The sequence below is a fragment of the Chiloscyllium plagiosum genome, unplaced genomic scaffold, assembly GCF_037043375.1.
Source record: "Chiloscyllium plagiosum isolate Xiang-an unplaced genomic scaffold, Cpla_swu_hap1 HiC_scaffold_39, whole genome shotgun sequence".
In the NCBI taxonomy this organism is placed as follows: Eukaryota; Metazoa; Chordata; class Chondrichthyes; order Orectolobiformes; family Hemiscylliidae; genus Chiloscyllium; species Chiloscyllium plagiosum.
Window position 1 is genome coordinate 15,163,928 of NW_028270177.1, and position 26,572 is coordinate 15,190,499.

The window sequence follows — 26,572 nt, forward strand, 5'->3', positions numbered from 1 at the left end:
ATGTTTAGGCTTTTAAATAGCAAATAACATTCAGAAAATACAAGTGACCATCTCTAAAAGTAGAGAATCTAACAAGAAGAAAGCTTCCTTGGACATTAAATGATATCGACATTCTTGGGGTCACCTTTGTTCAGAACCCGATCAAAACCACGATTACAAGAGCAAGTTAGAGAGTGGGAATTCCATCATACATACCTCACCTCCTCAGTCCTCAAAGCCTTTCCCACCATCTAAAAGACACAGGTCAGAAGTATGATGGATAACTCCCCAATTACCTGAATGAAAACAACTCTTAACAACACTCAAAAAGCTCAGTACATCCATGGCAACGCAGCCTGTTTGTTTGATATCCAATCCACCACCTTAAACACTGATACACCATGGCTGAGTGTTCCATACACAAAATACACTATAGTAATTCATCAATGTTCCTGTAGCAGCAATATGCATACCCAGGACCTCTACTAACTTGAAGAATAAAGACTACAAACGCATGGGAACTGAACCAACGTCAAGTTTGCTTCCAATTTCCACTCTAACCTCATTTGAAAATAGATTACTATTCTTTCACTGTCACTGGACCCATTTCTTGGAACTCCCTTCGTGACAACTTTGAAGGTTTACCTACATAACAAGGATGGCAGCAAATCAAGGTATCTCATCACTATTTTCTCAAGAACAATCTGGAACAAGCAATGCCAGTGATACATATGTCCCGTGTCCGATCTTTGTCAATGTGTAGACAAGCATTCATGTCTATCCAGAGGAATAAAATGTAGGGTTGTTTGGTATGTCATGCACACTTTTATCCTTGAATAGTAAAAAAGTGTTGGAAAGATTAGTAGACTGACTATGAACAAAGAGACATTGGAGTGCAGGTTCATAGCTCCTTGAAAGTGGAGTCACAGGTAGATAGGATAGTGAAGAAGGCATTTGGTATGCTTTCCTTTATTGTCAGAGTATTGAGTACAGGAGTTGGGAGGTCATGTTGCTGCTGTACAGGACATTAGTTAGGCCACTGTTAGAATATTGCATGCAATTCTGGTCTCCTTCCTATTGGAGACATGTTGTAAAACTTGAAAGGGTTCAGAAAAGATTTACAAGGATGTTGCCAGGGTTGGAAGATTTGAGCTATAGGGGAGAGGCTGAACAGGCTGGGGCTGTTTTCCCTGGAGCATCGGAGGCTGAGGGGTGACCTTATAGAGGGTTATAAAATCATGAGGGGTTTAGATAGGGTAAATAGCCAAAGTCTTTTCCCTGGGGTTAGGGAGTCCAGAACACGGGCGGCACGGTGGCACAGTGGTTAGCACTGCTGCCTCACAGCGCCAGAGACCCGGGTTCAATTCCCGCCTCAGGCCACTGACTGTGTGGAGTTTGCACGTTCTCCCTGTGTCTGCGTGGGTTTCCTCCGGGTGCTCCGGTTTCCTCCCACAGTCCAAAGATGTGCAGGGTCAGGTGAATTGGCCATACTAATTGGCCGTAGTGTTAGGTAAGGGGTAAATGTATGGGTGGGTTTCGCTTCGGCGGGTCGGTGTGGACTTGTTGGGCCGAAGGGCCTGTTTCCACACTGTAATCTAATCTAATCTAATCTAATCAAATCTAATCTAATCTAAAAACTTGAGGGCATAGGTTTAAGGTGAGAGGGGAAAGATATAAAAGAGACCTATGGGGCAACGTTTTTCCACAGAGGGAGGTGCGTGTATGGAATGAGCTGCCAGAGGAAATGGTGGAGGCTAGTACAATTGCAACATTTAAGAGGTATTTGGATGGGTATATGAATAGGAAGGGTTTGGAGGGATATGTGCCAGGTGCTGGCAGGTGGGACTAGATTGGGTTGGGATATCTGGTTGGCATGGACGGGTTGGACCGAAGGATCTGTTCCCATACTGTACATCTCTATGACTCTATGACTATCAACCTGATGAAATGCATCTATAAAGCACCTATGTTACCATAATTTCTGAAGTGGTACTTTAAACCTGAAGCTTCAGGCTCAAAGGCTTCCAACAGAGTCAAAAGACCCCCTCTGTAAGGTACACAAGTGTAAGATTTTGAGGGACCCTTTAACTTTAATTTTAAACCTAAGTCAATCACAATTAGAGAATGGGTTTGAGAGAGCCAATCTAAAGCTTTACTCAACCTGATTAGTTACAATTAGATACCCATTCTAGGTATAAATATGTTGCCATATATTTTACAGAATTTATCAAGGTTATCATCAGTACAAAAGTCATTTTCCTTAATAAAAGCCATGGGTTTCGATTGATCCACTTTAGGACACCGGATCACAACCCTGGTTGATTGTGCATGGGTCTCTTTTTTTTGTGTTACATGAGGTTTGCCTTCTCTCTTCAGTACATTGACCCAATATGAATCCCCACTTATTAACCCTTGTTATCTAGTACCCTCTGTATGATCAGAAACATCTTGAATGCTAATTGGATTATCAATGCATGAACACTGTATGAGCAATTCATGGTTAATCCTGGGTTGGATTGGTCATGTCTGTCCAATTAAAAATAATGGTCACCTTTATAACGTCGCACCATGGTCTCCTGATGCATTCTTTGACAAGCCATTTATTTTATAAGATTGTCATTTTTGCAAACTTTGCAAACTTATCCAACCAAGCCTTCAAAGGAGGAGCAGTTCATTTGAAGTATGTAAATTTCATTTCAGTTGGATCCAGTTAAGTCACATTATTCCCCACCATACCCTCTACTTTAACAATGCACTGGCCTTTCAGTTATGGAAGTTTTCAGTACAAAGTCTTTGACAAAGATAGGGATCATTGTGGTACACAGGCTGGCCTTGTGAGTTCATATTTCAATTTCCAATTTGTGTAAAACTATGAACAGTCCTAGATGTATGTCACTAGGACAAGTTCAGACTTCCTGAACTAATCAGAATGAAGACATTTCCCTTATGGTGTTGTCACCTTAATATTGCAGGAGCGCTAATTGGTTTACTTAATTAAGAATTGGCAATGCAGTCTTTTGATTAGCAATCACATGCCACAGCTGAGTTTTAAAATGACTTTAGCTGCAGACTTTTATATCTCCACTCATGCTGTCACCTCTTTAAGAGATGCCTCCTTATGAGATATAATGGCTTAAAAGTTTCACTGAAAGCATGCAGCAAAATAACTCTCTCATTGGAGAGGTTCCCTTCAGCTATTATCAGCCAGGAACTGCTGTCTCAACCTCAAAGTTTGGCAAAAATATTTGGAAAGATACCAACTTTTAAGAGAGGAACTCCGGTTCCTCCACCAACTGCTGCTTTACTACTTCTTACAAGCAGTTCTCATATTGTAGATTTGTAAAGTTCACACGTGACCTTTGTCCCCATGTCCCTGTTAATGTTTGGAAGTGACAACAATACTGGCGAATGTGAGATTGCTCAAAGATTAAAATTTTCTGAATGCAAGTGGCTATGTATTTGACACTCTAATATTGGTCAAATTGTATTTCTGATCCACCCCGGAGGTCCTTTTGGTGGCTCTTTATCCTTTTTTTAAGGTTGAAGTCCTTATGATATTTACTTAACTAAATTTATCAACGATGGTTTCAGAAATGAATGTAATAATTCTCCAACTCTTCTCCTCAAATAAAAAATTCTTCGTCCATAAAGGTTGTAAACATTTAATTTCATAACTCTCTATTTTCCCTAAAAAGCAGTTAGTGAACAGTTGACAACAGAGGATTGGCTGGCTAGCAGAAAACAGAGAGTATCCATAAATGTTTGCTTGTCTGAATGACAGGATGTGCCAAGTGGGGTCCCACAGTGGTCTGTGTTGGGCCTCAGAAGATATCAATTCATATTAATGATTTAGAGGAGACATGGTCACTAAATTTGTAGACAGCATAAAGATAAGTGAGAAAGTTGTAAAGAGGAGACAAAGTGATTGCAGGTAGATCAAGTGGGTGGACAAAAAATCTGACAGATGAAGTATAACATGAAGTTGTTGACTTTGGCAGGAAGAATTTTAAAAAACAGAATATTACCAAAACACAGAGTAAATGCAGAATTGTAATGAAAGAGGGTCATTGGACTCCAAACGTTAACTCTGCTCTCTCTCCACAGATGATGCCAGGCCTGCTGAGTTTCTCCAGGAATTTCTGTTTACATTTCAGATTTCCAGCATCCATTACTCTGTGTTTGAGAAAAATAAGATGTTATATTTTAGTAATGCAGGCCTTGGTGATCCCACATTTTGAAGACTGTGTGCAGTTTCAATCTCCTTAGTTTTGGATACAGGTAAATGCATTGAGGCAGTTCAAAGAAATTTTTACTAAATTTATACTTGGAATGAGAAGATTGTTCCAACAGGAGAGTTTGGACAGACTGGGTTTGTTTCCAATGGAGATTAGAGGAGTGAGATGTGGCTGGTTTGAAGTGCGCAAGGTCCTGAGTGATCTTCATAATGTGAACATGGAAAGAATGTTTCCTGTTATGGGTCAAGACAGACAAGGATCCATTGTTTTAAAAGTAGGGATCTCCCATTTAGCACAAAGATAAAAAGATTTTGTTTCCCTCTCAGAGGGTTGTGTGACTCTGGAACGCTTTGCCTCAAAAGAAAAGGCCATTGTATATTTTTAATACAGAGATGGCTAGATCCTTGTTAACCAAGGGAATTAAGAGTTATTGTAGCTAACTAGGAATGAGGAGTTTGAAACAGAAACAGATCAGTCATGGGGAGGCGATGGCCGAGTGGTATTATTGCTGTTAATCCAGAGATCCAGATAATGTTCTGGGGACTTGGGTTCAGATCCTGCCACAGCTGTTGGTGGAATTTGAATTCAGTGAATATCTGGAATTAAGAATCTAATGACATTTATGAAACTGATTGTCAGAAAAACCCATCTGGTTCACTGATGTCCTTTAGAGAAGGAACTGTCTTCCTCATCTGATCTGGCCTACATGTGACTCCAGACCCACAGCAATGTGATTGACTCTTAACTGCCCTCTGGGCAATTAGAGATGGGTAATAAATGCTGTCTTGCCAGCGATGCCCTCATTCTGTGAATGAATAAAGAAAAAAAAACTTATTGAGTGGTGGAGTAGGCCTCAGAGACTGAACCACCATTTTCTTCTCCTAATTCATGTGCAATGCTAAACACAACTTGTAACAGCCATACACACCTAAAGGTCCCAGATACAATCTTCCGATTCCAATTTCAGTACAGGGGGAGGTAGGAATAGAATTAGATTAGACTCCCTATAGTATGTAAACAGGCCCTTCTGCCCAACAAGTCCACACCGACCCTCCGAAAAGTAACCCACCCAGACCCATTCCCCTACATTTATTTCTGCCTAATGCACCTAACACTATGGGCAATGTAGCAAGGCCAATTCACCTGACCTGCATATCTTTGGATTGTGAGAGGAAACCAGAGCACCCAGAGGAAACCCACACAGACACGGGGAGAATATGCAAACACCACACAGACAGTCTCCTGAGGTTGGAATCGAACCCAGGTTCCTGGCGCTGTAAGGCAGCAGTGCTAACCACTGAGCAACTGTGTTGCCCTCGAATTAGAATTCCATTTTATTGTCATGTGTACTCAAGTAGAGGGGTACAGGAGCACAGTGAGAAGTGTGCAAAGTCACCATTTCTGGCGCCATCTTAGGTACAAAGGTATCTAGGAGCAAAGATGGAAATGTGTTGCTGGAAAAGCGCAGCAGGTCAGGCAGCATCTAGGGAACAGGAGAATCGACGTTTCGGGCATTAGCCCTTCTTCAGGAAGGGCTCCCTATCTAGGAGCAAAGCCAAGCAGGCTTCCTGCTGCCAATTATTCATTGATACACACTGGGAGCTGCTTTAATACTGTGTGAGGAAAGGATTGGGCTTGAATTTGCAGGCATTCGCAAATTTTAGTTCTCTGCCAACACTTAATGTCAAGGTTCATGCATGACAGGCATTCAGTTGGGCAAGGTGCCATTGACAGTATTTTAATGTGATGGAGAGGAAAGTGGACAAAGGAATTGGTTGTGAATTCGCTTGCTATCACAACCCCGGACAATTGAATGGCTAAACTGCTCCGGATCTGAGTGAAGATTCCATTTTAGCAGGGGAACTTTAAAAATGTTTCCATGACATCCACAAGGCCATAAAAATGTTCTCATTCACAAGCTTTGCAAGATCTTTTTGACACTTTTTAACCTGATTACATTTTTTTTTCAGTCTCAGTCTCTGAACATCACTGTGTAAAAGTAATGTCTGCTAAGGGCAAATAATGTAAGTTAAATGGCATTATGATATAGAAAAGTGGGATATAGTGTTACTGTTCACAGGGCACTGAGGTTGGAGGAAGTGAGGACTGCAGATGCTGTAGATCAGAGTGGAGAGTGTGGTGCTGGAAAAGCACAATAGGTCAGGCAGCATCCAAAGGATAGGAGAATTGCTGTTTTGGGCATATGCCCTCATTCCTGATGATAGGCTTATGCCCAAAACGTTGATTCTCCTGCTCCTTGGATGCTGCTTGACTTGCTGTGCTTTTCCAGCACCTTACTCAGGTCACTGAAGATGTCAAGTTCATGTTTGGCAGTAGATAGAATCTTGAACTGCACAGACAGAGAAAGAAAGAATGAATTTTGAGGTTATTTGATATTTGAACACAGCAATTATCCACATGCAGTTTTGCAAGAACACTCGAAACCTATTTGACTCTTGTTTTCATATTTAGTTATTAAACAGAATTCTGATCTACAAAACTTTGTTTGCTGAATCTCTTCAAACTGTGCAAATAGTAGAAAACAGGTGTTTTTTTTTAAGAACAGAAAAGCTGGGCTGAAAGAACAATAGTCCTTACCTGTGGAGTTTGCACGTTCTCCCCGTGTCTGCGTGGGTTTCCTCCGGGTGCTCCGGTTTCCTCCCACAGTCCAAAGATGTGCAGGGTCAGGTGAATTGGCCATGCTAAATTGCCCGTAGTGTTAGGTAAGGGGTAAATGTAGGGGTATGGGTGGGTTTCGCTTCGGCGGGTCGGTGTGGACTTGTTGGGCCGAAGGGCCTGTTTCCACACTGTAATGTAATCTAATCTAATGTAATCATAGAATCCCAAAAGCTCTTTTAGTTCCTCAATCTCTTTGCCCTTCAGATCCAACTGCCCTTTCAACCCACTTGTACTTGCTGCTACAATGTTTTCTCTGGTGATTTGCTCCTTGGACTGAAATTGAAGAAAGTGTCTCAATCAGATAAACCTACAGGATTGATGAATCTCTGACTTACAATCACTTGTATTTACAGACATGCTCTCATACAGGAGTGTAATTTTAAGATCCAACATTCAAACATTTCCTGCACTTATGAATGGCTCTTTTATATTGTCCCTCATTATATTCCAACTTGCAGACAGGTCCACTTGCAAATGAACTCCAGAATGGAACCCATTCGCAATGTGGGGACTGCCAGTATAGCAAAAGTAACAAAGGTGTCACTAAGGGTAGGGGAGCCTAGAATGAAAAGGAATTCATGTGGAGGGGCATAGATGCAAATAATTCCTCTGTGCAGAGGAGCACTCAGAGTAAAAGAAGTGTCTTTTGCAAAGGGGTTTCAGTGTGAGGAGTGTATTTGTGTATAAAGAAATCAGTGTCATAAAGGACTCCCTATGGAGTGTTGGTCATGGGCCAGTCTTTCTCAGGGAACAATATGAAGGGTATCAATTTAATATTTATTGGGAGGGATGTTCATTTTCAGAAGGGAGCTGGTACAGACTATTGAAATGTTCCTAACTTTGTCCCTGAGGAGTGAACATGCTGTTCTATTCCAGGCCAGAACATTTTGCTTCAGTTGGTAGATTCTACCACATGTAGTTCACTCCTGTAATTAGTGGGTTTGGAAAAAACAATGAAGTATTTGTTAAATTAGAATTTTAAAAATGCATTCTGATAATTCGATATGGTAGGAAGCTGCAATAAAACTGGGAAACATTCGGAATGCAGAGAAAGGAGGTTGCTTGGTGATAGAGTTGCCATTTATTTCTAGTAAATCCCAGTTTATAAATGGGAATTTTATTAAAGGCTCTATGTTTTAGGAGAAGGGTCAACTGTAGGTAGGCCCTGTGCCAAGTTGGGGAGAAGTAATTATATGAAGTATGGAGATGAGAGATGTGACTAGAGCATTGGGAAAGGGTACATATGTGAAGTTAGAGGTGGGGAACGTGAAGATCTTTAGGAGAGAGTTGCGTATGCATCTTTGCCAGTTGGGTGTTTCTTGTTGTGATTTTCAGTATTTCTGGATCTGTTTCTTACCTGTTAGACCAATTCTTTAGAACTTGCCATTTTTGGGCATATTATATCAGCTTCCAAATACACCACATTATCTCTTCCACACGCAAGTGACTTATCAGTCCATACACAGTAGAGACAGTGCATGCTGCATTACAAGTTTAGTGCATCAGGCCTTCAGTCTCAAACCAGGCAACGACATGCTAGAAACATTGGCAAGCACTCCTGAGCTTAGCTCCAGAAATTGTAATGAACCTTATTTGGAGCACACTTGAAGTACTCTGCACAGCTGCAGCTTCCATATTGCAATGAAGAACATTTAAAATGATTGACAAGTATGAGAGCAAAGCAAAAGATTATAAGTATCAGGAAAGACTTTACCCCAGAACAATCTTGCCCATCTTGAGAGAAAAGAATGCCAAGAGGTAACCTGATATTGGTCTTCATGAGTTCAATAAGCTAGAAGTGGAATGGGTATTTCCACTTGTGGGGAGACCATAATTAGGAACTATGAATATAAAACAATCACTAATAAATCCAATAGAGAGTTCAAGAGAAAACTCTATATCTATAGGGTGGTAATTGTATTACCATAATGAGTGATTGAGGAAAATAGGATTCATTTGAAGAAAAGCTAAATAAGGACATTGGGGAATAGTAATAGAAGGATTTGTTGAATCTGTTACATGAGGGTGCTTCTAAGAAGGCTCACTTGAAGCATCAATAATAGCATTGAGTAGGTGCTGAATGGCTGATGTCTGTGCCAGAGCCTTGATGCAATCAAGTGAAGGACAACTTTATCTAGTGAAGGGCTTATTTATCACCAGGGGAATGGTGAAACAGTAATTTCAGCAGCTGACCAAGTGCAAACTTCAAATTAATCTACAAAGCTCACAATTGGGATTTTTTTTCTCTCAATAATTGTTTTGAATGAATATGGAGGTGTAACACAGTGCTTCATGGGAGTTTGCACAAATGATTGATAAAGCTTTGTCTGTCAAAGTGAAGTCTTAGATATGGGGCTGGATTTTTTTTTGTGGAGCCAAATGACTGTATGGAGCCTTTAAAAATATGAACAAAACACAAATGTGGAAGTCCTGCCACAGATTCACTTTGTGTCAGGAGAGGAAAAGGGGCTTTGAGCAATTCACACAAGATGGCAACCTGAACCATCAGAGCCATTTGAATTAAGTAATGAGTTCAGGTTGACCACATTCAGTCTATTGTACAGTTTTTAAAAAAAATTCTAAGGTCCTTAATCTGCACAAGGGTGGCACAGTGGTTAGCACTGCTGCCTCACAATGCCAGGGACCCGAGTTCAGTTCCAGCCTCAGGCAACTGTTGCCCATTCTCCCCATGACTGCATGGGTTTCCTCCAAGTGCTCCGGTTTCCTCCAAAGATGTGCAGGTTAGGGTGGATTGGCCATGCTAAATTGCCCATAGTGTAGGATGTATAGGTTAGGTGCATTAGTTAGGGTAATAGGGTAGGGGAAAGGGTCTGGGTGGGTGGGTTACTCTTCGGAGGGTCGGTGTAAACTTGACCTGTTTCCACACTGTAGGGGTTCTATGAATTGTTGGAATTGATGCAAATGTCTTGAAGGGTGTTTAATTATAATTTCAAATTTTTCAAAATTCCCTGCTGTTTAGATAAAATCAAGCTTAAATCAAGAGTGTTTTTTTTTAAGGAATGACCTATTTTGATTGACAGGGCAAATACTATAGAATAGAAACAATGTCAACTCTCTGTAATTTAGTTAGAGTCCTTCGATGACGTTTTGTCAATTATTACATCATTATGAATATTTGGCTGTATTTCAAAAGTCATAATTATCTCAGTGAGGGTTTTAAGATCATAGTTCTGTTAACAAGGTAAAGTGGCAGTTAACAAATTAGTTATTTTTGATGTAGAGTCTGAATAGAAGTTTATTTTTATGAGACTGAACACATGAGGAAATGTAAACAAATATGATTTTGTTTCATGAATGGGAGTTCGTTTCACTATCAAGTGTGTACATGAGGAAACTGCATTCGTTGTTGGATGTTTTATTCCCATATTCACATGGCTCCCAGGGACTGTCAAGTCTGCCCTGTGTATATGGCTATGCATGAGCACGGGACTTGAGGGCCCTCAGGTACTACCTGGGTGTTTGAGTTGGCATAGAGGGCCAATGGAGAGTGTTAGTTGGCCTTGAGCCTGAGTGGTGGAGTTAGGTGTGAGAGATGAGGACTAAAGACCTTAACCGTTTCTAAAAAAAAAGAGTAGGGACACAGTCACAGAGAACCAAAATAAAAGAAAGAATTGTGGATGCTGCAAATCTGAAGCAAAAACAGAAATTGCTTCTTCAGAACAGTTCTGAAGTGGGATCACTAGAGTCAAAACATTAACTCTCTTTTCTTTCCACAAACACTCCCAGTTTCTCCAGCAAATTTCCTTTTTGGTCCCAGAGAGCCAAGGTAGGCCTTTGCACAGTTAATATCAACACTTGCCCATCCCAATGGCATCTAGAATCTATTTCCAAGGCCAACATACCAGAATCTATCCCAATGCACCTTCCTGAAGTTTTAATTGGGTCTCACAGAGTGCTCTAAACTGAGGCAAGGAAGACTACCAAGTTCAGAAACTTCCCAAATTTAGCTACCCACCTTGATAGTAAATATCCGTTTCATAATGTTCAAACAGTGGATGAGATCTTCATAAAAATTTACTCAAGTCAGAATCTAAATCTCTCTGATTTTCGCATCAGAGAGCGGTGGGAGCTGGGCGGAAGTGAAGGCAGAGCACAAAGCCGGTCGGGAAGGTAAGTGATTGTTATTTAAGAACTTACCTCGACGCCAACGGTCTTTTCGCATCAGAGAGCGGCGGGAGCTGGGCAGAAGTGAAGGGAGAGCGTAAAGCCGGTCAGGAAGGTAAGTGATTGTTATTTGAGTGGGTGTGTTCTAGACCCCAGGTCCTAGAAAGTAGGGCCTCCCTCCCTCCTTCCTCCTCTAACCTAAATTAAAAGTCCACAGACTTGCCCCAAAAAGAGGGTCCAAGGAAGTTCCTGTGGATTGAAGAGTGAGGCTTTAGCTCAGGAGTCTTTGACAAGGAGGGTGAGTGAAGTAATTACACCACAGTCGAAGAGGGTGAAGACATGACTGCCCAGCTGGTTCAGTGTGCTACGTGCTTGATGTGGAAGGTCAACGACTCTGGTGTAAGTGTGGAAAGTATGTGCACGTTCAGCTACTGACAGAGCATATTGCAGCACTGTTGAAAGAGGACCTTAGGCTCATCCGAGAGAATGAGATCTTTCTGGACAAGACCTTCAGCAAGGTTATTAAACCAATCGTACCAGAAGAGAGCAGACGATGAGGAAGGCAGAGAGGAGACAGGTGCAAGAGACCCCGGGGGAAGTACCTGTCAGGAACAAGTTGAATCTTTTGGAAACAGTAGAGACAGATGACACTGCCGGTCCGCGAGGCGACCAGGCCTGTCAATCAAAGGTTGGCGTGGAGACAGAGCGGAAGAGTCGGACAACGCACAGAGCCGTGGTAATAGGGGACTCCACAGTGAGAGGAACTGACCGGGGTTTTTGTGGCAGCAGATGGGACTTAAGGATGATGTGTTGCTTTCCTGGTGCCAGGGTTAAAGACATCACAGACAGAGTGCAGGAAATCCTCAAGGACGAAGGTGAAGAGCCAGAGGTGGTGGTACATGTCGGCACAAATGATGTCGGGAAGAAGAGGAGGAACATACTACAGCAGGACTTTGGAGAACTCGGAAGAAGGTTGAAAAGCAGGACGTCCAAGGTGGTTATCTCCGGTTTGCTTCCAGTTCCTCGGGCTGATGAGGCCAGAAACAGGGAGATAATGGACTTAAACGTGTGGCTGGGGAACTGGTGCAGGAAGCAAGGATTTAAATTCTTGGATCACTGGGGTATGTTTTGTGGTAAGCATAAATTCTACAAGAGAGACGGTTTGCACCTTAATAGGTTAGGGACCAGCATTCTGGCAGGCAGGTTTGCTACTGCAACACAGCTACATTTAAACTAAGTAGCGGGGGGGAGGGGACAAACTGGATGTTTAAGAAGGAAATTGGAGGGAAAGTTAGAACAAGGGAAGTCAAGAAAGACAACTGTATCAATAAGGCAGAAAACTCAAAGGGATCATGCTGTAAGGTTGAGTGACATATGAGCTGATGGGAAGGGTGAGGGCAGTAACAAATACATATATAGTATGAATGCTTCGTGCATTCATACTATATATGAATGCACGAAGCATTAGAAATAAGATGGATGAGCTTGAGGCTCTTTTGGAAATTGGCAGATACAATATTGTGGGGATAACTGAGACGTGACTTCAAGTGGACAGGGCCTGAGAAATGAATATTCAAGGCTACACGTGCTATCGCAAGGACAGACTGAGAGGCAGAGGGGGTGAGGTGGCCATGTTGGTAAAGGATGATATTCAGTCCCTTGCATGGGGAGACCTAGAGTCAGTGTGGATAGAGCTGAGAAATACTAAGGGTAAAAAGACTCTCTTGGGAGTTATCTACAGGCCCCCAATTAGTAGTCTGGATGTCGGATGTAAGTTAAATCAGGAGCTGAAATTGGCCTGCCGCAAAGATGTTACTAAAGTTGTTATGGGGGATTTCAACATGCAGGTAGACTGGGAGAATCAGGATGGTATTGGACCTCAAGAAAGAGACTTTGTGGAGTGCCTCAGAGATGGATTCTTAGAACAGCTGGTGCTGAAGCCGACCAGGGAGAAGACAATTCTGGATCTGGTATTGTGCAATGAACCAAAATTGGTCAGGGACCTCGAAGTGAAGGAACCATTGGGAAGTAGTGACCATAATACAATAAGCTTCAATCTGCAATTTGAGAGGGAGAGGGTACAATTGGAAGTGACAATATTTCTGTTGAATAAAGGGAACTACGGAGCTATGAGGACGGAGCTGGCCAAAGTTCAATGATGCAATACCTTAGCAGGGATGACAGTGGAAGAACATGGCAGATATTTCTGTGTATAATGCAGAAGTTGCAGGATCAGTTCATTCCAAAAAGGAAGAAAGACCCGAGGAGGAGGCATGGGTGGCCGTGGCTGACGAGGGAAGTTAAGAAACATATAAAGTTAAAAGAGAAAAAGTATAACATTGCAAAGATAAGTGGGAAAACAGAGGACTGGGAAGCTTTTAAAGAACAACAGAGGATTACTAAGAAGTAATACGCAGAGAAAAAAATGAGGTACGAAGGTAAACTGGCCAATAATATAAAGGAGGATAGTAAGAGTTTTTATAGGTATGTGAAAGGCAAAAAAATGGTTAAGACTAAAATTGGGCCCTTGAAGACAGAAACAGGGGAATATATTACGGGGAACAAAGAAATAGCAGAAGAATTGAATTGGCACTTCAGATCTGTGTTCACTGGGGAAGACACATGCAATCTCCCTGAGGTAACAGTGGCTGAAAGGACTTGAACTTAAGAGAATTTATATTTGCCAGGAATTGGTTTTGGAGAGACTTTTAGGTCTGAAGGTTGATAAGTCCCGGGGCCTGATGGTCTACATCCCAGGGTACTGAAGGAGGTGGCTCGAGAAATCGTGGATGCGTTGGTGATTATTTTCCAGAGTTCGATAGATTCGGGATCAATTCCTGCGGATTTGAGGGTGGCTAATGTTGTACCACTTTTTAAGAAAGGTGGGAGAGAGAAAGCAGGAAATTATAGACCAGTTAGTCTGACCTCAGTGGTGGGAAAGATGCTGGAGTCTATTACAAAAGGATAAAATTACGACACATCTGGAAAGCAGTAACAGGATAGGTCAGAGTCAGCATGGATTTATGGAGGGGAAATCATGCTTGACTAATCTTCTGGAATTTTTTGAGGATGTAACTCTGAAGATGGACGAGGGAGATCCAGTAGATGTAGTGTACCTGGATCCTCAGAAAGCTTTTGATAAAGTCCCACATAGGAGGTTAGTGAGCAAAATTAGGGCGCATGGTATTGGGGGTAAAGTACTAACTTGGATTGAAAGTTGGTTGGCTGATAGGAAACAAAGAGTAATGATCATCGGCTCCATTTTGGAATGGCAGGCAGTGACCAGTGGGGTACCGCAGGGATCAGTACTGGGATCGCAGCTTTTTACAATATGTGTTTAATGATAAGAAGGTGGTATTAGTAATAACATTAGCAAATTTGCTGATGATACTAAGCTGGGTTTCAGGATGAAATGTGATGAGGATGTTAGGAGGTTACAGGGTGACCTGGACAAGTTTGGTGAGTGCTCAGATGCATGGCAGATGCAGTTTAATGTGGATAAATGTATGGTTATCCACTTTGGTGGCAAGAATAGGAAAACAGATTGCTACCTAATTGGAATCAGTTTAGGTAAAGGGGCAGTACAGAGAGATCTGGGTGTTCTTGTACACCAGTCAATGAAGGTAAGCATGCAGGTACAGCAGGTAGTGAAGAAGGCTAATAGCATGCTGGCCTTCATAACAAGAGGGATTGAGTATAGAAGCAAAGAGGTTCTTCTGCAGCTGTACAGGGCCCTGGTGAGACCACACCTGGAGTACTGTGTGCAGTTCTGGTCTCCAAATTTGAGGAAAGACATTCTGGCTATTGAGGGAGTGCAGCGTAGGTTCACGAGGTCAATTCCTGGAATGGCGGGACTACCTTATGCTAATAGGCTGGAGCGACTGGGCTTGTATACCCTTGAGTTTAGAAGACGGAGAGGGGATCTGATTGAGACATATAAGATTATTAAAGGATTGGACACTCTGGAGGCAGGAAACATGTTTCCGCTGATGGGTGAGTGCCGAACCAGAGGACACCGCTTAAAAATACGGGGTAGACCATTTAGGACAGAGATGAGGAGAAACTTCTTCACCCAGAGAGTGGTGGCTGTGTGGAATGCTCTACCCCAGAGGGCAGTGGAGGCCCAGTCTCTGGATTCATTTAAGAAAGAGTTGGATAGAGCTCTCAAGGATAGTGGAATCAAGGGTTATGGAGATAAGGCAGGAACAGGATACTGATTAAGGATGATCAGCCATGATCATATTGAATGGTGGTGCAGGCTCGAAGGGCAGAATGGCCTACTCCTGCACCTCTTGTCTACTATCTATAAAAAGAAAAGACATTCTCAATTATTTTGGCAACTATCCAGTTTTCAAGAGTTTGCATTTGACATGAGTTACATCCAGAAAACTGCATTTCAATGTGAGTAATTGTACAAAGCACTTACCTTTAAAGAAAATATTTCACTTGAACACAATAAAACAGTATAATCAGTCCTATCTTTTCCAGTAAATAAATATCTGAATAACACCATTTAATTCCAAGAGAAGTGATAATGAGTTTATTTCATCTCAGCAAAACCCTTGTCATGCTGCCTTCATGCATAAGATAAATAACAAGAGAAGCAACTACACCAGCTATAGATCATAGCGTCCAATTATTAAGGTTTCATTTTGCCTTTTGTGCTGTTGCATTGCAGTCAGCAAGGATCTTTCTTCAGCAGTTTGGGAACCACTGTTGAATGTCACTGGATTGAATTGTTTGGCTTTTGAGTCAAAAACAGTAAATGTGAGAGGGACTTAGTATTGTGCCACAAAGTGACATGGTCATATTTCTCAAGCACCATCATTGATAAATGTTTACAAAGGAAAGGAAATGTGTTATCTTATAACGAAAGCATCCTATCCCAATGCATTACAGCTTGGTATGGCAAATGTTCTGCCCAAGACTGCAAGAAATTACAGAGAGGAGTGAATGCAGCCCAATCCATCACACAGACCAGCCTTCAATTCCATTGACTCCCTTTATACCTCCTGCTGCCTCAGGAAAACAGCCAACATAATCAAAGACTTCTCCCATCCCAGTTCTACTCTCTTCCACCCTCTTCTGTCGGGCAGAAGATATAAAAGTTTGAAAACACATATCAACAGATTCAAGAACAGGTTATTCCCTACTGTCACCAGACTTTTGAATGGAACTCATATATTAGACTTGATCTTTCTCTTCACCTCCTCTGTCACTGTAACACTATATTCTGCAGTCTCTTCTATTACCCTGATGTACTTACGTAGGGTATAACTTGTCTGGTTAGCACACAAAACTATACTTTTCACAGTAACAGTAATAAATCAAATCAAATTGTAATGTTATATATTGCATTAAAAAATGCAAGAACATATTCTTCAGTAACAACAAACAACTTTATTCCAAAAGCTATGTTTGTTAAAATAAATTTTGATCATTTGATAGAGATTAAACTATATGTTGTCCATTATTTTCTGACACCATTTTGATCATTTTCTTTCATTGGCAATCGTTTCATGTTAATTCTTTATTCTAGTCTCAGGTAAACATTAGCTTCTGCCATCAGAATAAGAGAAATTTGGCACTTTTGACATTGCGCATGTTGGAGGGGGAGGTGAGATGTTACCCTGGGATATTTAGAATGAAGCTATCAGGTGAGCTTATTGCATTGTCTATCTGCCAGGACTCACCTGCACTCAGACACCTTTGTTTTCTTTGAAGAAGTAGGTTATTTCACCTGTCCCTGACAGGGAATAAACCCTGTTTTGTATATTGAAATTGTACTTAAATCTGCTTAACTTGGTCTGAGATCAAATCTCATTCTGAACAAAGATGTGCCATGAGAGTGCTCAGACAATGGAAGGCCGGTATGCCTGTGGAATTTTAAATATTATGTCGGGCAACTGTTTGGAGTTTTTAGAAGACAAATTACTTTAAGGAAATGAATCCTAGATTAAAGAAATGGCGGAAATCAGTTCCAGTAGTGAGTAAATAAGTACAGGTTGTACTGCTATAACACATGTTTCGTCAGCGCGAATTGGCTGTAACGTAATTGGCGAATTGTGAACATTGTTTGGATAACATGAACTTTCTACTGAATGGGTATAGCAATTTTCTATAGTGATCTTGTACAGTACGATTTTCTATCATGGTTTTCCATAGCGTGAATTTCTATTGCGCGAGTTTGCAGAGAAACACAACCATCACGTTATAGCAGAACGACCTGTATATCTGCCCCAGTGTATGTGTGTCCAATCCACGTGTAAGCCTCAGTGCATGAGGCTCAATTGCATGTCAATCGAATAGGATGCAACATTCAAAAGAATAAAATGGTTATAGGAGTAAAATTAATTGGCAAATCACTCAATCCCCTGTCTCTGTATTTACCTGCCAGCAGCATTGTGTAAAATTTATTGCAGTCAAAATATGGAGGAATCAAATCTCAGACACAGTCCAGGGGAATGCCATCTCATTTTTTTAATATATTATTAAAAGTGCATAGTTAGGTTTGGCATGTTAAGGTGAAGGTAGATTCAGCAGTGTAATGTCTTATGGCACAGAGTGGTCTAAAGTGATTAATCCTGGTGTAGTTTGCATGAGCAAACTTGATGTGTGTTTCCTTTTCTCTGTTACAGGGCCAGTAGCTGTGATCAGTGGTGAGGAAGATTCTGGAAGCCCACTCCACCACATCAACCATGGGATTATCACACCCTCATCCATGGATGTTGGACCAGACGCTGTCGTTATTGGGATGACCCGGATCCCAGTGATTGAAAATCCTCAGTATTTCCGTCAGGCTCACAGCCTCGGGAAATATCCAGAGACATGTAAGTACAATTGTATTTGTGTCATTAAAACAATGTGCATCATCTGCCATAATTACCTTTGCTGTACAACACTCAATAATAAATAGCAGGTGCACATGTGAACACCAAAACACTGTAAAAACCATTTGTCAGTCAGTACCAAACCCTGCAAGGGACCGCCTTTTGCATGGAGAGTTTGGAATGGAGGTTGTAATCTGTCTCAGAAAGTGTTGATCAGGACTGATTTGAAGTCTAGTCAGTCTCAACTTTGGAGAACAGCCGCAGATTGTTTCTTTGTCATGTTTCTTTGTCATTATTTCTCTGGCAATTGGAAGGAAGCCAAGAAAACTGAACCACAACTTTCCAGAAAGTAACTGGGTGCATTCATGTGACTGCTGTTTGGTTAAATTTTTATTAATTATGTGACAGTTTCTTTAGGGGGGCCTTCCAATTGCCAGAGAAATAATGTCAGTATAGATTGCCATCTTTCACAGCTTTGCTGTTAAAGGCCAGAGAAGGAGGCACTGACTTCCTGGAGAATAAGATTTGGAAGTCCTACTATATTTCTAACTGATTTATGAAAAGACACTTGTAAACATATGTGCCAGTGAACAGCACTCAGTAAGCTGGCAAGTCAATAATAATGTGCACCTGAGAAAACAGCCCTGAATAGAGGCCAAAACCAATGCTTCATACCAAATGACTGTTGAATTCTTTTGTTACATCTGGAATTTCCGATTTCTAGTAGCTTTTCAGGTGACATTTAGAAATGAAGATTTTGTTTCTCTGTGAATATTGAGATACTCTGTTTGACATACAATAGATAGTGACACCGAGTGTGAAGTGGGACATGAACATATTGTAACCTAACCTGCCTATATCGAATATTCCATCAATTATGAAGGAATAAGCTGAAATTCACTAAAGTGGATTTGTAGTGTTGGAGTTTTTGTTAAAATACAAAATTGAGGTCTGCTTGTGTAAAATGTATAGGTAAATGTTGCTTCTTCCAAGATTTTGAAACTTTCCAGTATTTTGATGTGCACTATGATTCACTAGCCAAAGGAGCCAGATGGCAAGCCACAACTAAGTTAACCATATATCGTGTTTTCGACACAAATTTCTATAAAAAATTATTATTCCAGTAGGCATTTTTTTTCGCAAGAAAGGAACACACAGAATCAGAAAATGTCAACAAAGCAGCGAGAGGCATGCCTGCCAAGCATTCACCCCACTGTGATCTCTATCACTTGCACAGTGCACAAGGTTCGATCATTTCCAATGTTATCATCATCATGGGGCTACTTTTCCTTTGAAGACTGCATCCGATAGTATCTATTTAGACGCCACATATAAGCGACCAATCTCAATAATAGCATAAATTCTCACAAGCAATGGGCAAATACTAAGCTCGCCACAACTTCTAAAAGTCATAACCTCTTCACATTAAAATGTTCTGAGCTAAGGATTGTACCTGCAACATTAAGCGAGTACAGATTGAATCCTATGTACCAAAAGTAAGGGTCTACAAGAGCCTGACATTACACTTAAGCATCTGAATAACTATTTCCAACTGAAACCAGCCTGCAATAACATCAATATACAAATCCTTGGCACTTTCCAGGAGAAGTTATTGGGTCTTGCTGCTTTCCTATTCAGGTGGTGGACTGATGTGTAGTTGTAGAGAGTGATGCACAGCCCCAGAGTTGCACTTTCAATGATGAGGAATGATTGTTGTGCACACTTGTGAACTTCAGAAAACATGGAGGAATCATTCAATAATCCCTGACTTTCATGATCATATCTGTCATCATGTGCGAGTGAAAATATGGAATTGATTCAATGGCCTCTCCTTCTAAACGCTAACAGTAAGCAACTAGGAGCATAGGAAGGGGAGTAGGCTATTTAGCCCTTTGACCTGTTCCACCATTCAATGAGATCACGACCAATCTGTAGCCAAACTCCCTAATACCTACCTTTGGCTGACAGCCTTTAAAACCTTGGCTTAACAAAAACAATCTATTTCAGGTTCAAAATTAACAACTGATCCAGCATCCACTAATGTTTGTGGAAGAGAGTTCTATCACCCTTTGTGTATGGAAGTTCTTCCTAATATCTTCCTTAAGTGTGAATGGTCTGGCAATAATTCTCAAACTGTGCTCTCTCATCCTAAATCCCCAGCCAGTGGAAATAATTTATGTTTATCCATCATGATTTTTCCTGTTAATATCTTGAAGACTTTGATCAGATTACCTTTAACCTTCTAAATTTTAGAGAAAACGGGTCTAATTTGTGTAATCTCTCCTCATGGCTTAAACCCTGAAGTCCAGGTATTATTTTTGTAAACCTACATTGTACTCCTTCAAAAGTCAATGTGTCCTTCCTAAAGTGTGGTGCCCAGATCTGCCCACAGTACTCCAAGTGAGGTCTAACCAGGGTTTTGTGTAACTGCAGCATTACTTCTGCATCCCTTGTACTCCAGTCCTCTTGATATAAACGCCAGAATTTCATTAGCTTTCTTGATTATTTTCTGTACCTATTTATAACATTTTAAAGATCTATCTACCTGAACCCCAAGACTATTTGGAAGCTACCTTATTTAACTTTATGCCATCTAGAAAGTACCCTTATCTATCCTTTTTCAGTCCAAAATGAATAACCTCACACTTGCTTACATTGAACTCCATCTGCCACAGTCTTGCCTATTGTCTTAGTCTGTCAATATCCCTTTGCAATTTCATGCTACCATCTACACTGTCTATAATGCTGCTTAACTTGGTATCACCCATAAATTTGGAGATATAACTTTCTATGCCATTATTCAAGAAATGAATGAATAATATGAATAACTGAGGCCCCAAAACAGATCCACGTGGGAAACCATCATCACAATTTTGAATGCTGCAGTTGTGGATAACTCACTATCCTTAGCTGATGTAGTAATAAAACTTAGAACATAGAACATAGTACATTACAGTGCAGTACAGGCCCTTCGGCCCTCGATGTTGTGCCGACCTGAGGAACCAATTTGAAGCCCATCTAACCTACACTTCTCGTCCATATGCCCATCCAATGACCATTTAAATGCCCTTACAGTTGGCAAGTCTACTGCTGTTGCAGGCATGCCCCTACTACTCTCTGAGTAAAGAAATTACCTCTGACATCTGTCTGATATCTATTACCCCTCAATTTAAAGCTACATCCCCTCATGCTAGCCATCGCCTATCCAAGGAAAAAGGCTCTCACTGTCCAATCTATTTAACCCTCTAATTATCTTATATGTCTCAATTAAGTCACCTCTCAACCTTCTTCTCTCTAACGAAAACACCCTCAAGTCCCTCAGCCTTTCCTCGTAAGACCTTCCCTCCATACCAGGCAATGTCCTAGTAAATCTCCTCTCAACCCTTTCTAAAGCTTCCACATTCTTCCTATAATGCGGTGACCAGAACTGTACACAATACTCTGAATGTGGCCACACGAGATTTTTGTACAGCTGCAGCATGACCTCATGGTCCCGAAACTCAATCCCTCTACCAATAAAAGCTAACACACTGTATGCCTTCTTAACAACCCTGTCAACCTGGTTGGCAACTTTCAAGGATCTATACACCTGGACACCAAGATCTCTCTGCTCATCTACGTTAACAAGAATCTTACCATTAGCCCAGTACTCTGCATTCCTGTTATTCCTTCCAAAGTGAATCACCTCACACTTTTCCACATTAAACTCCATTTGCCACATCTCAACCCAGCTCTGCAGCTTATCAATGTCTCTCTGTAGCCTATAACATCCTTCGTCACTATCCACAAGTCTACTGACCTTAGTGTCATCTGCAAATTTACTAATCCATCCTTCTATGCCCTCATCCAGGTCATTTATAAAAATGACAACAAAAAATGGATCCAAAACAGATCTTTGTGGTAACCCACAAGTCACTGAACTCCAGGATGATTATTTCCCATCAACCATCATCTTCTGTCTTCTTTCACCTGGCCAATTTCTGATCCAAACCACTAAATCACACTCATACCCATGTTTCCGTATTATGTACAATAGCCTACTGGGGGGATCCTTATCAAATGCCTTATTGAAATCCATATACACCACATCCACTGCTTTATCCTCATCTATCTGTTTGGTCACCTTCTCAAAGAACTCAATAAGGCATGACCTACCCTTCACAAAACTGCGTTGACTATCCCTAATCAACGTTTTCCTTTCTAGATTATTATAAATCCTGTTCTTATAACCTTTTTCCTATACTTTATCCACAACCAAAGTAAAGCTCACAGGTCTATAATTTCCAGGGTTGTCTGTCCTCCCCTTCTCAAACAAGGGAACAACATTTATTATCCTCCAGTCTTCTGGCACTATTCCTGTTTACAATGACGATATGAAGATGAAAGCCATAGGCTCGGCAATCTCCTCTCTGACTTCCCAGAGAATCTGAGGATAAATCCCATCAGGCCCAGGGGACTTATCTATTTTTACACTTTCCAGAATTGTTAATACCTCCTCCTTATACACCTCAATCCCATCTAGTCTAGTAGCCTGTATCTCAGTATTCTCCACGACCTCATTGCCTTTTCCTAGTGTGAATACTGATGAAAAGTATTCATTTAGTGCTTCCCCTATCTCCAATGACTCCAAACACAACTTCCCACTGCTATGTTTGACTGGCCCTAATCGTACTCTAGTTATTCTTTTATTCCCACTATACCTTTGGGTTTTCCTTGATCCTATCCGCCAACAACTTCCTATGTCCCCTCCTGGCTCTTCTTAGTCTCTCTTTTGGTCTTTCCTGGCTAACTTGTAACTCTCAAGCACCCTAAATGAGGCATTGCATCTCATCGTAACATAAGCCTTCTCCTTCCTCTTGACAAGAGATTCAACTTCCTTATGGCTCCCGCACTCAACAATGTCCTCCTTGCCTGACCGGTACATACTTATCAAGGACCCGCAGTAGCTGTTCCTTGAATAAGCTCCAATTTTCAACTGTGTCCATTCCCTGCAGTTTCCTTCCCCATGCATCCTAAATCTTGCCTAATCACATCGTAATTGCCTTTCTCCCAGTTATGAATTTTGCCCTGCGGTAACTTGCTGAAATAAGCTATTCACCCATTATGCTCATGTTAGTACTATCTCTTCACCTGGGACTGTCTACCTTTATCCAAATTCCTAACCCATTCCATGTAAGCTTCACATTATTCATTTTAAAATTCTTAACCAATCCCCTTTTAAATATTTTTATTGCCTTTCTCTTAAAATATTCCATGTACTACTAATCCACAATGTGATATAATTCTTAAAGTGATTGTCCTCAGTTTGGGCCATATTTCCCAAACAGTGAAAACAGCATTTCTCTACTAACACAAATCTATTCAGAATATTGGACGTCTCGTTTTGATTTTTGCTGCATGTTTTGCATTTGAATAAAAAAAGTTCCAATTCTTGAAACTTTCCCTCAATAGCTGCATTTCCTCTTTTTAGCCGTCACTGTGGTCAATCTATCTGTTACTCCATTTTATCCATGATAATGAGCTACTGCAATTTTCCAAAATGGGTTTCAACAGTACCTTGCTCACGTTTTTTCTTCAATTTTGTCCTGTGTAATGTCCAAAATCTAAATTTATTCCAATTTTTAATTGCACTTCTAAAGATCTGTGTTTTTTTCATTCTACATCTCTGTCACTTTGCTTTAACTCTCACTATTTATCGCACATACCCCTTCTGTCATTCCAGAATTTATTACTTCACTGCTGCCCTAAATTAGGGATGTTTACAACATAGACAGAAACCATTCAGTCCACCATGACTTTCCTGTGTCTGACCTTTCATCTGATCACATTCCTCTGTGCTTTCCTGACATTTTTTTTGCTCAGGCTTTTTCCACTTCCTGTTTGAACATATTAATCAATTCTTCTTTATCTACTATTTCCACTCAGATATTCCATCTCGGAATGGTTTTCTCCCTTTACCATGTCCAAACACCACACTGTTGAATACCTATCTATGCTTTCTTGCAACCTTCTGCATTATCCTTCACAATTTGATATCAGCAAGCATGCATATTCTTCCATTGGTGCCTACATCAAAAGTATTACTTGGAACGGAAAGCAAAAGCAATGCCAGAACTGATCCTGGAGCACAGTATGAGCCACCAGCCAATGCGCATCCATTTACCTGACCTCATTGCTTTGCTATCCATGCAGCGCATTCTCTTTGTTATTATGTCCTTGAAGTTCCAGAGCACATCTCTTCTTTGGAACGCTTTCAATTACTTTCCGAAAACCATCTGTTGGATATTCTTTGTTTATATGTCCTGTAATTTCCACAATGCAAACAAATTAATTAGTTAAATGTGACCCTTGTTCTACAAATTAATGTTGACAGTCCTCAATTAGTCCATTTCTCTCCACAATATATTGAAAATACATTACAAAGACTGCACAGAATCTTTAGATAGATGAGACATGTAGATGTCTGGCGTTAGTTGGCAGGAAATTTCACCCCGACTAGTCGTAAAATGGAAAAGTTACTACAAAGCAATGAGAGGATTGATCTGGTCACTGGATCAATCTGTCTGAAAATAATACAATGAATGGAATTCCCCGATAATGGCTTGATCAGGAGAAACTAAAAGATGCTTTTTGTATTCTTGATTGCTTTGAGGAACTTGAGCATTGAGGTTTGTAACAAGATCCAACCCCTGACTCTAGCAACATTGCATTGCTGATAATGTGAGTTCCTCCAAATTAATAAGGTGATCAACATACTGTATCTTGAGAGACTTGGTGAAAAGTCTCCTAAACCCCTGGTGGTGAACCAGTTGGTGTCAGTAGTTCTCTGTGTCAGCTGATCAATGTAACAAGGTCCCAGAGTATGAGAGTGATTGGGTCATGTTTGAAAGGTGACTATAATGTCTTGCTTTATAGGCAACTAGAGAGAAGATTGTGCTGAATTCCTGGGGGGATGTTAATATATGAGCTACCTAATGTCTGGAACACGTTCCTCAGTAGTTAGAATTATGCAGAAAATTATTTGAATGGGTGCATCAGCCATTGAATGCAATCAAGTTTCACAAGTCACTTGGATTGTTAATTAACAATGTAAAGATGTCATCTTTCAGACATTATGAAGTCTCCGTGCTCTCTGCACACCAAGACTGATCACTTGTGTCACAGGTGCAAAGAGGCTAAACACCTGAAAATTATCAAAGCTGCATGAAGCACATTCAGACCTTGCTTTGTCCTTCATCCTTGACTGATTAATTAGTAAGAACAGTGGCTTGCTGTTAACAGGAATTACAGTATTGAGCATGTATTCTCCAGGCATCAAGATTCAATGATGGTTTGGTATGTAAAGAAAACAATAGACGCTTTCAAATCTGCAACCTCAGCATCATGCTGGGCGATAGACTTCTGTGGATTTTGAGTTATCCTTTACCCAATACCTGCAAACCTACAACAGATTTTTGGCCTCTACTTAAATCATTCATTTTCAGTGAAAGGTCTATGCACCATTCCAAAAATACTTTGGATCATGAAAAGCACAGCTGAAAAATGTGTTGCTGGAAAAGCGCAGCAGGTCAGGCAGCATCCAAGGAGCAGGAGAATCGACGTTTCGGGCATAAGCCCTTCTTCAGGAAAGTATCTGCAGTCCTCACTTTCTCCTCATGAAAAGCACAGTCAGCTACTCAGTGCAAAAATAAACACAAGCAAACAGGGTAAATCGTATCATGGAATCACAGAAGCATTACAGTGCAAAAAGAGGCCAATCAATCCATCATAACTGCATGTGCGCTTCAAATAATCATCATTACCCACCACCAATTTTCTGCTTTTACCTCATGACATTGCACATTATGTCAAAACATGCTGTAAATGTTAAGCAGAGGCCAGAGAGAGACAAATGTCTGATTTTTGCTCAGTTCTGGTTTCCAGACTGCTAGATTTCCAGGTGTGGGTACTGCACCTGTATACGTGGAACTTCTGAATCTAACCTTAGACTGGAAGGATTATTAGGGGAAACCATTATTAAACCATCTCTCATTTGATAAGTTGGGGTTAGTAATTTTCTGTCAAGAGAAATATATCCCAAGTGTACTTTAATTTTCTAGGTGTTGATTTTAAGCTGTGATTACTGATCACTCAGCAAAAAAAATTAGATTATTATGGATCAATTTATTAAAGTGTTATTGTTGGCTTGGAGCCAGTACAAAGCTGACAATAACCCCAGAGTCCTTAATATTCGAGATGAGATTGTAAGTTGGGAGACCGCTGTCAGCAGAAAGGATATGGTCACCATTTTGCTACTTAGAAAGAACTGCAATAAGTCTATAAGTTAGCTCGCTGAGCTTGAAGGTTTGTTTTCAGACATTTCATCACCTTACTAGGTAACATCATCAGTGAGAGTCTCTGAGAAAAAGAACTGGAAATGACATCACCCACTTTAAGAAACCAAGCCCTATAAATAGACAGGCGGGACATACCACCAGTGCTTCATGAGAGACTCTCACTGATGATGGTACCTAGTATGGTGATGAAACGTCTGAAAACAAATCTTCCAGCTCAGTGAGCTAACTTACATACTTATCATCAACCTGAGCTACAAATCTTCTCAAAAATTGCGAACTGCAATAAGAATAAAAATAACAGTATAGGCACTGCAATGGATAGACCAACCAACCACTGTACTGCTGTGGCAGAATTAAACTGGGTAACAATGGCAGCATAGCTACTGCA

The 26,572-nt window shown here is 40.8% G+C and overlaps 1 protein-coding gene across 2 annotated transcripts in view; it reads left to right on the plus strand.

Moving 5' to 3' along the window:
• Positions 1-26,572, plus strand: part of LOC122540954 (NT-3 growth factor receptor-like) — a 767,468-nt gene that overhangs the window by 555,811 nt on the left and 185,085 nt on the right. For both annotated transcript variants that reach the window (XM_043677305.2, XM_087981472.1), the window contains one exon: positions 17,657-17,848. In XM_043677305.2, the coding sequence (XP_043533240.1) occupies positions 17,657-17,848 (192 nt within the window). The remainder of the gene's footprint in view (positions 1-17,656; positions 17,849-26,572) is intronic.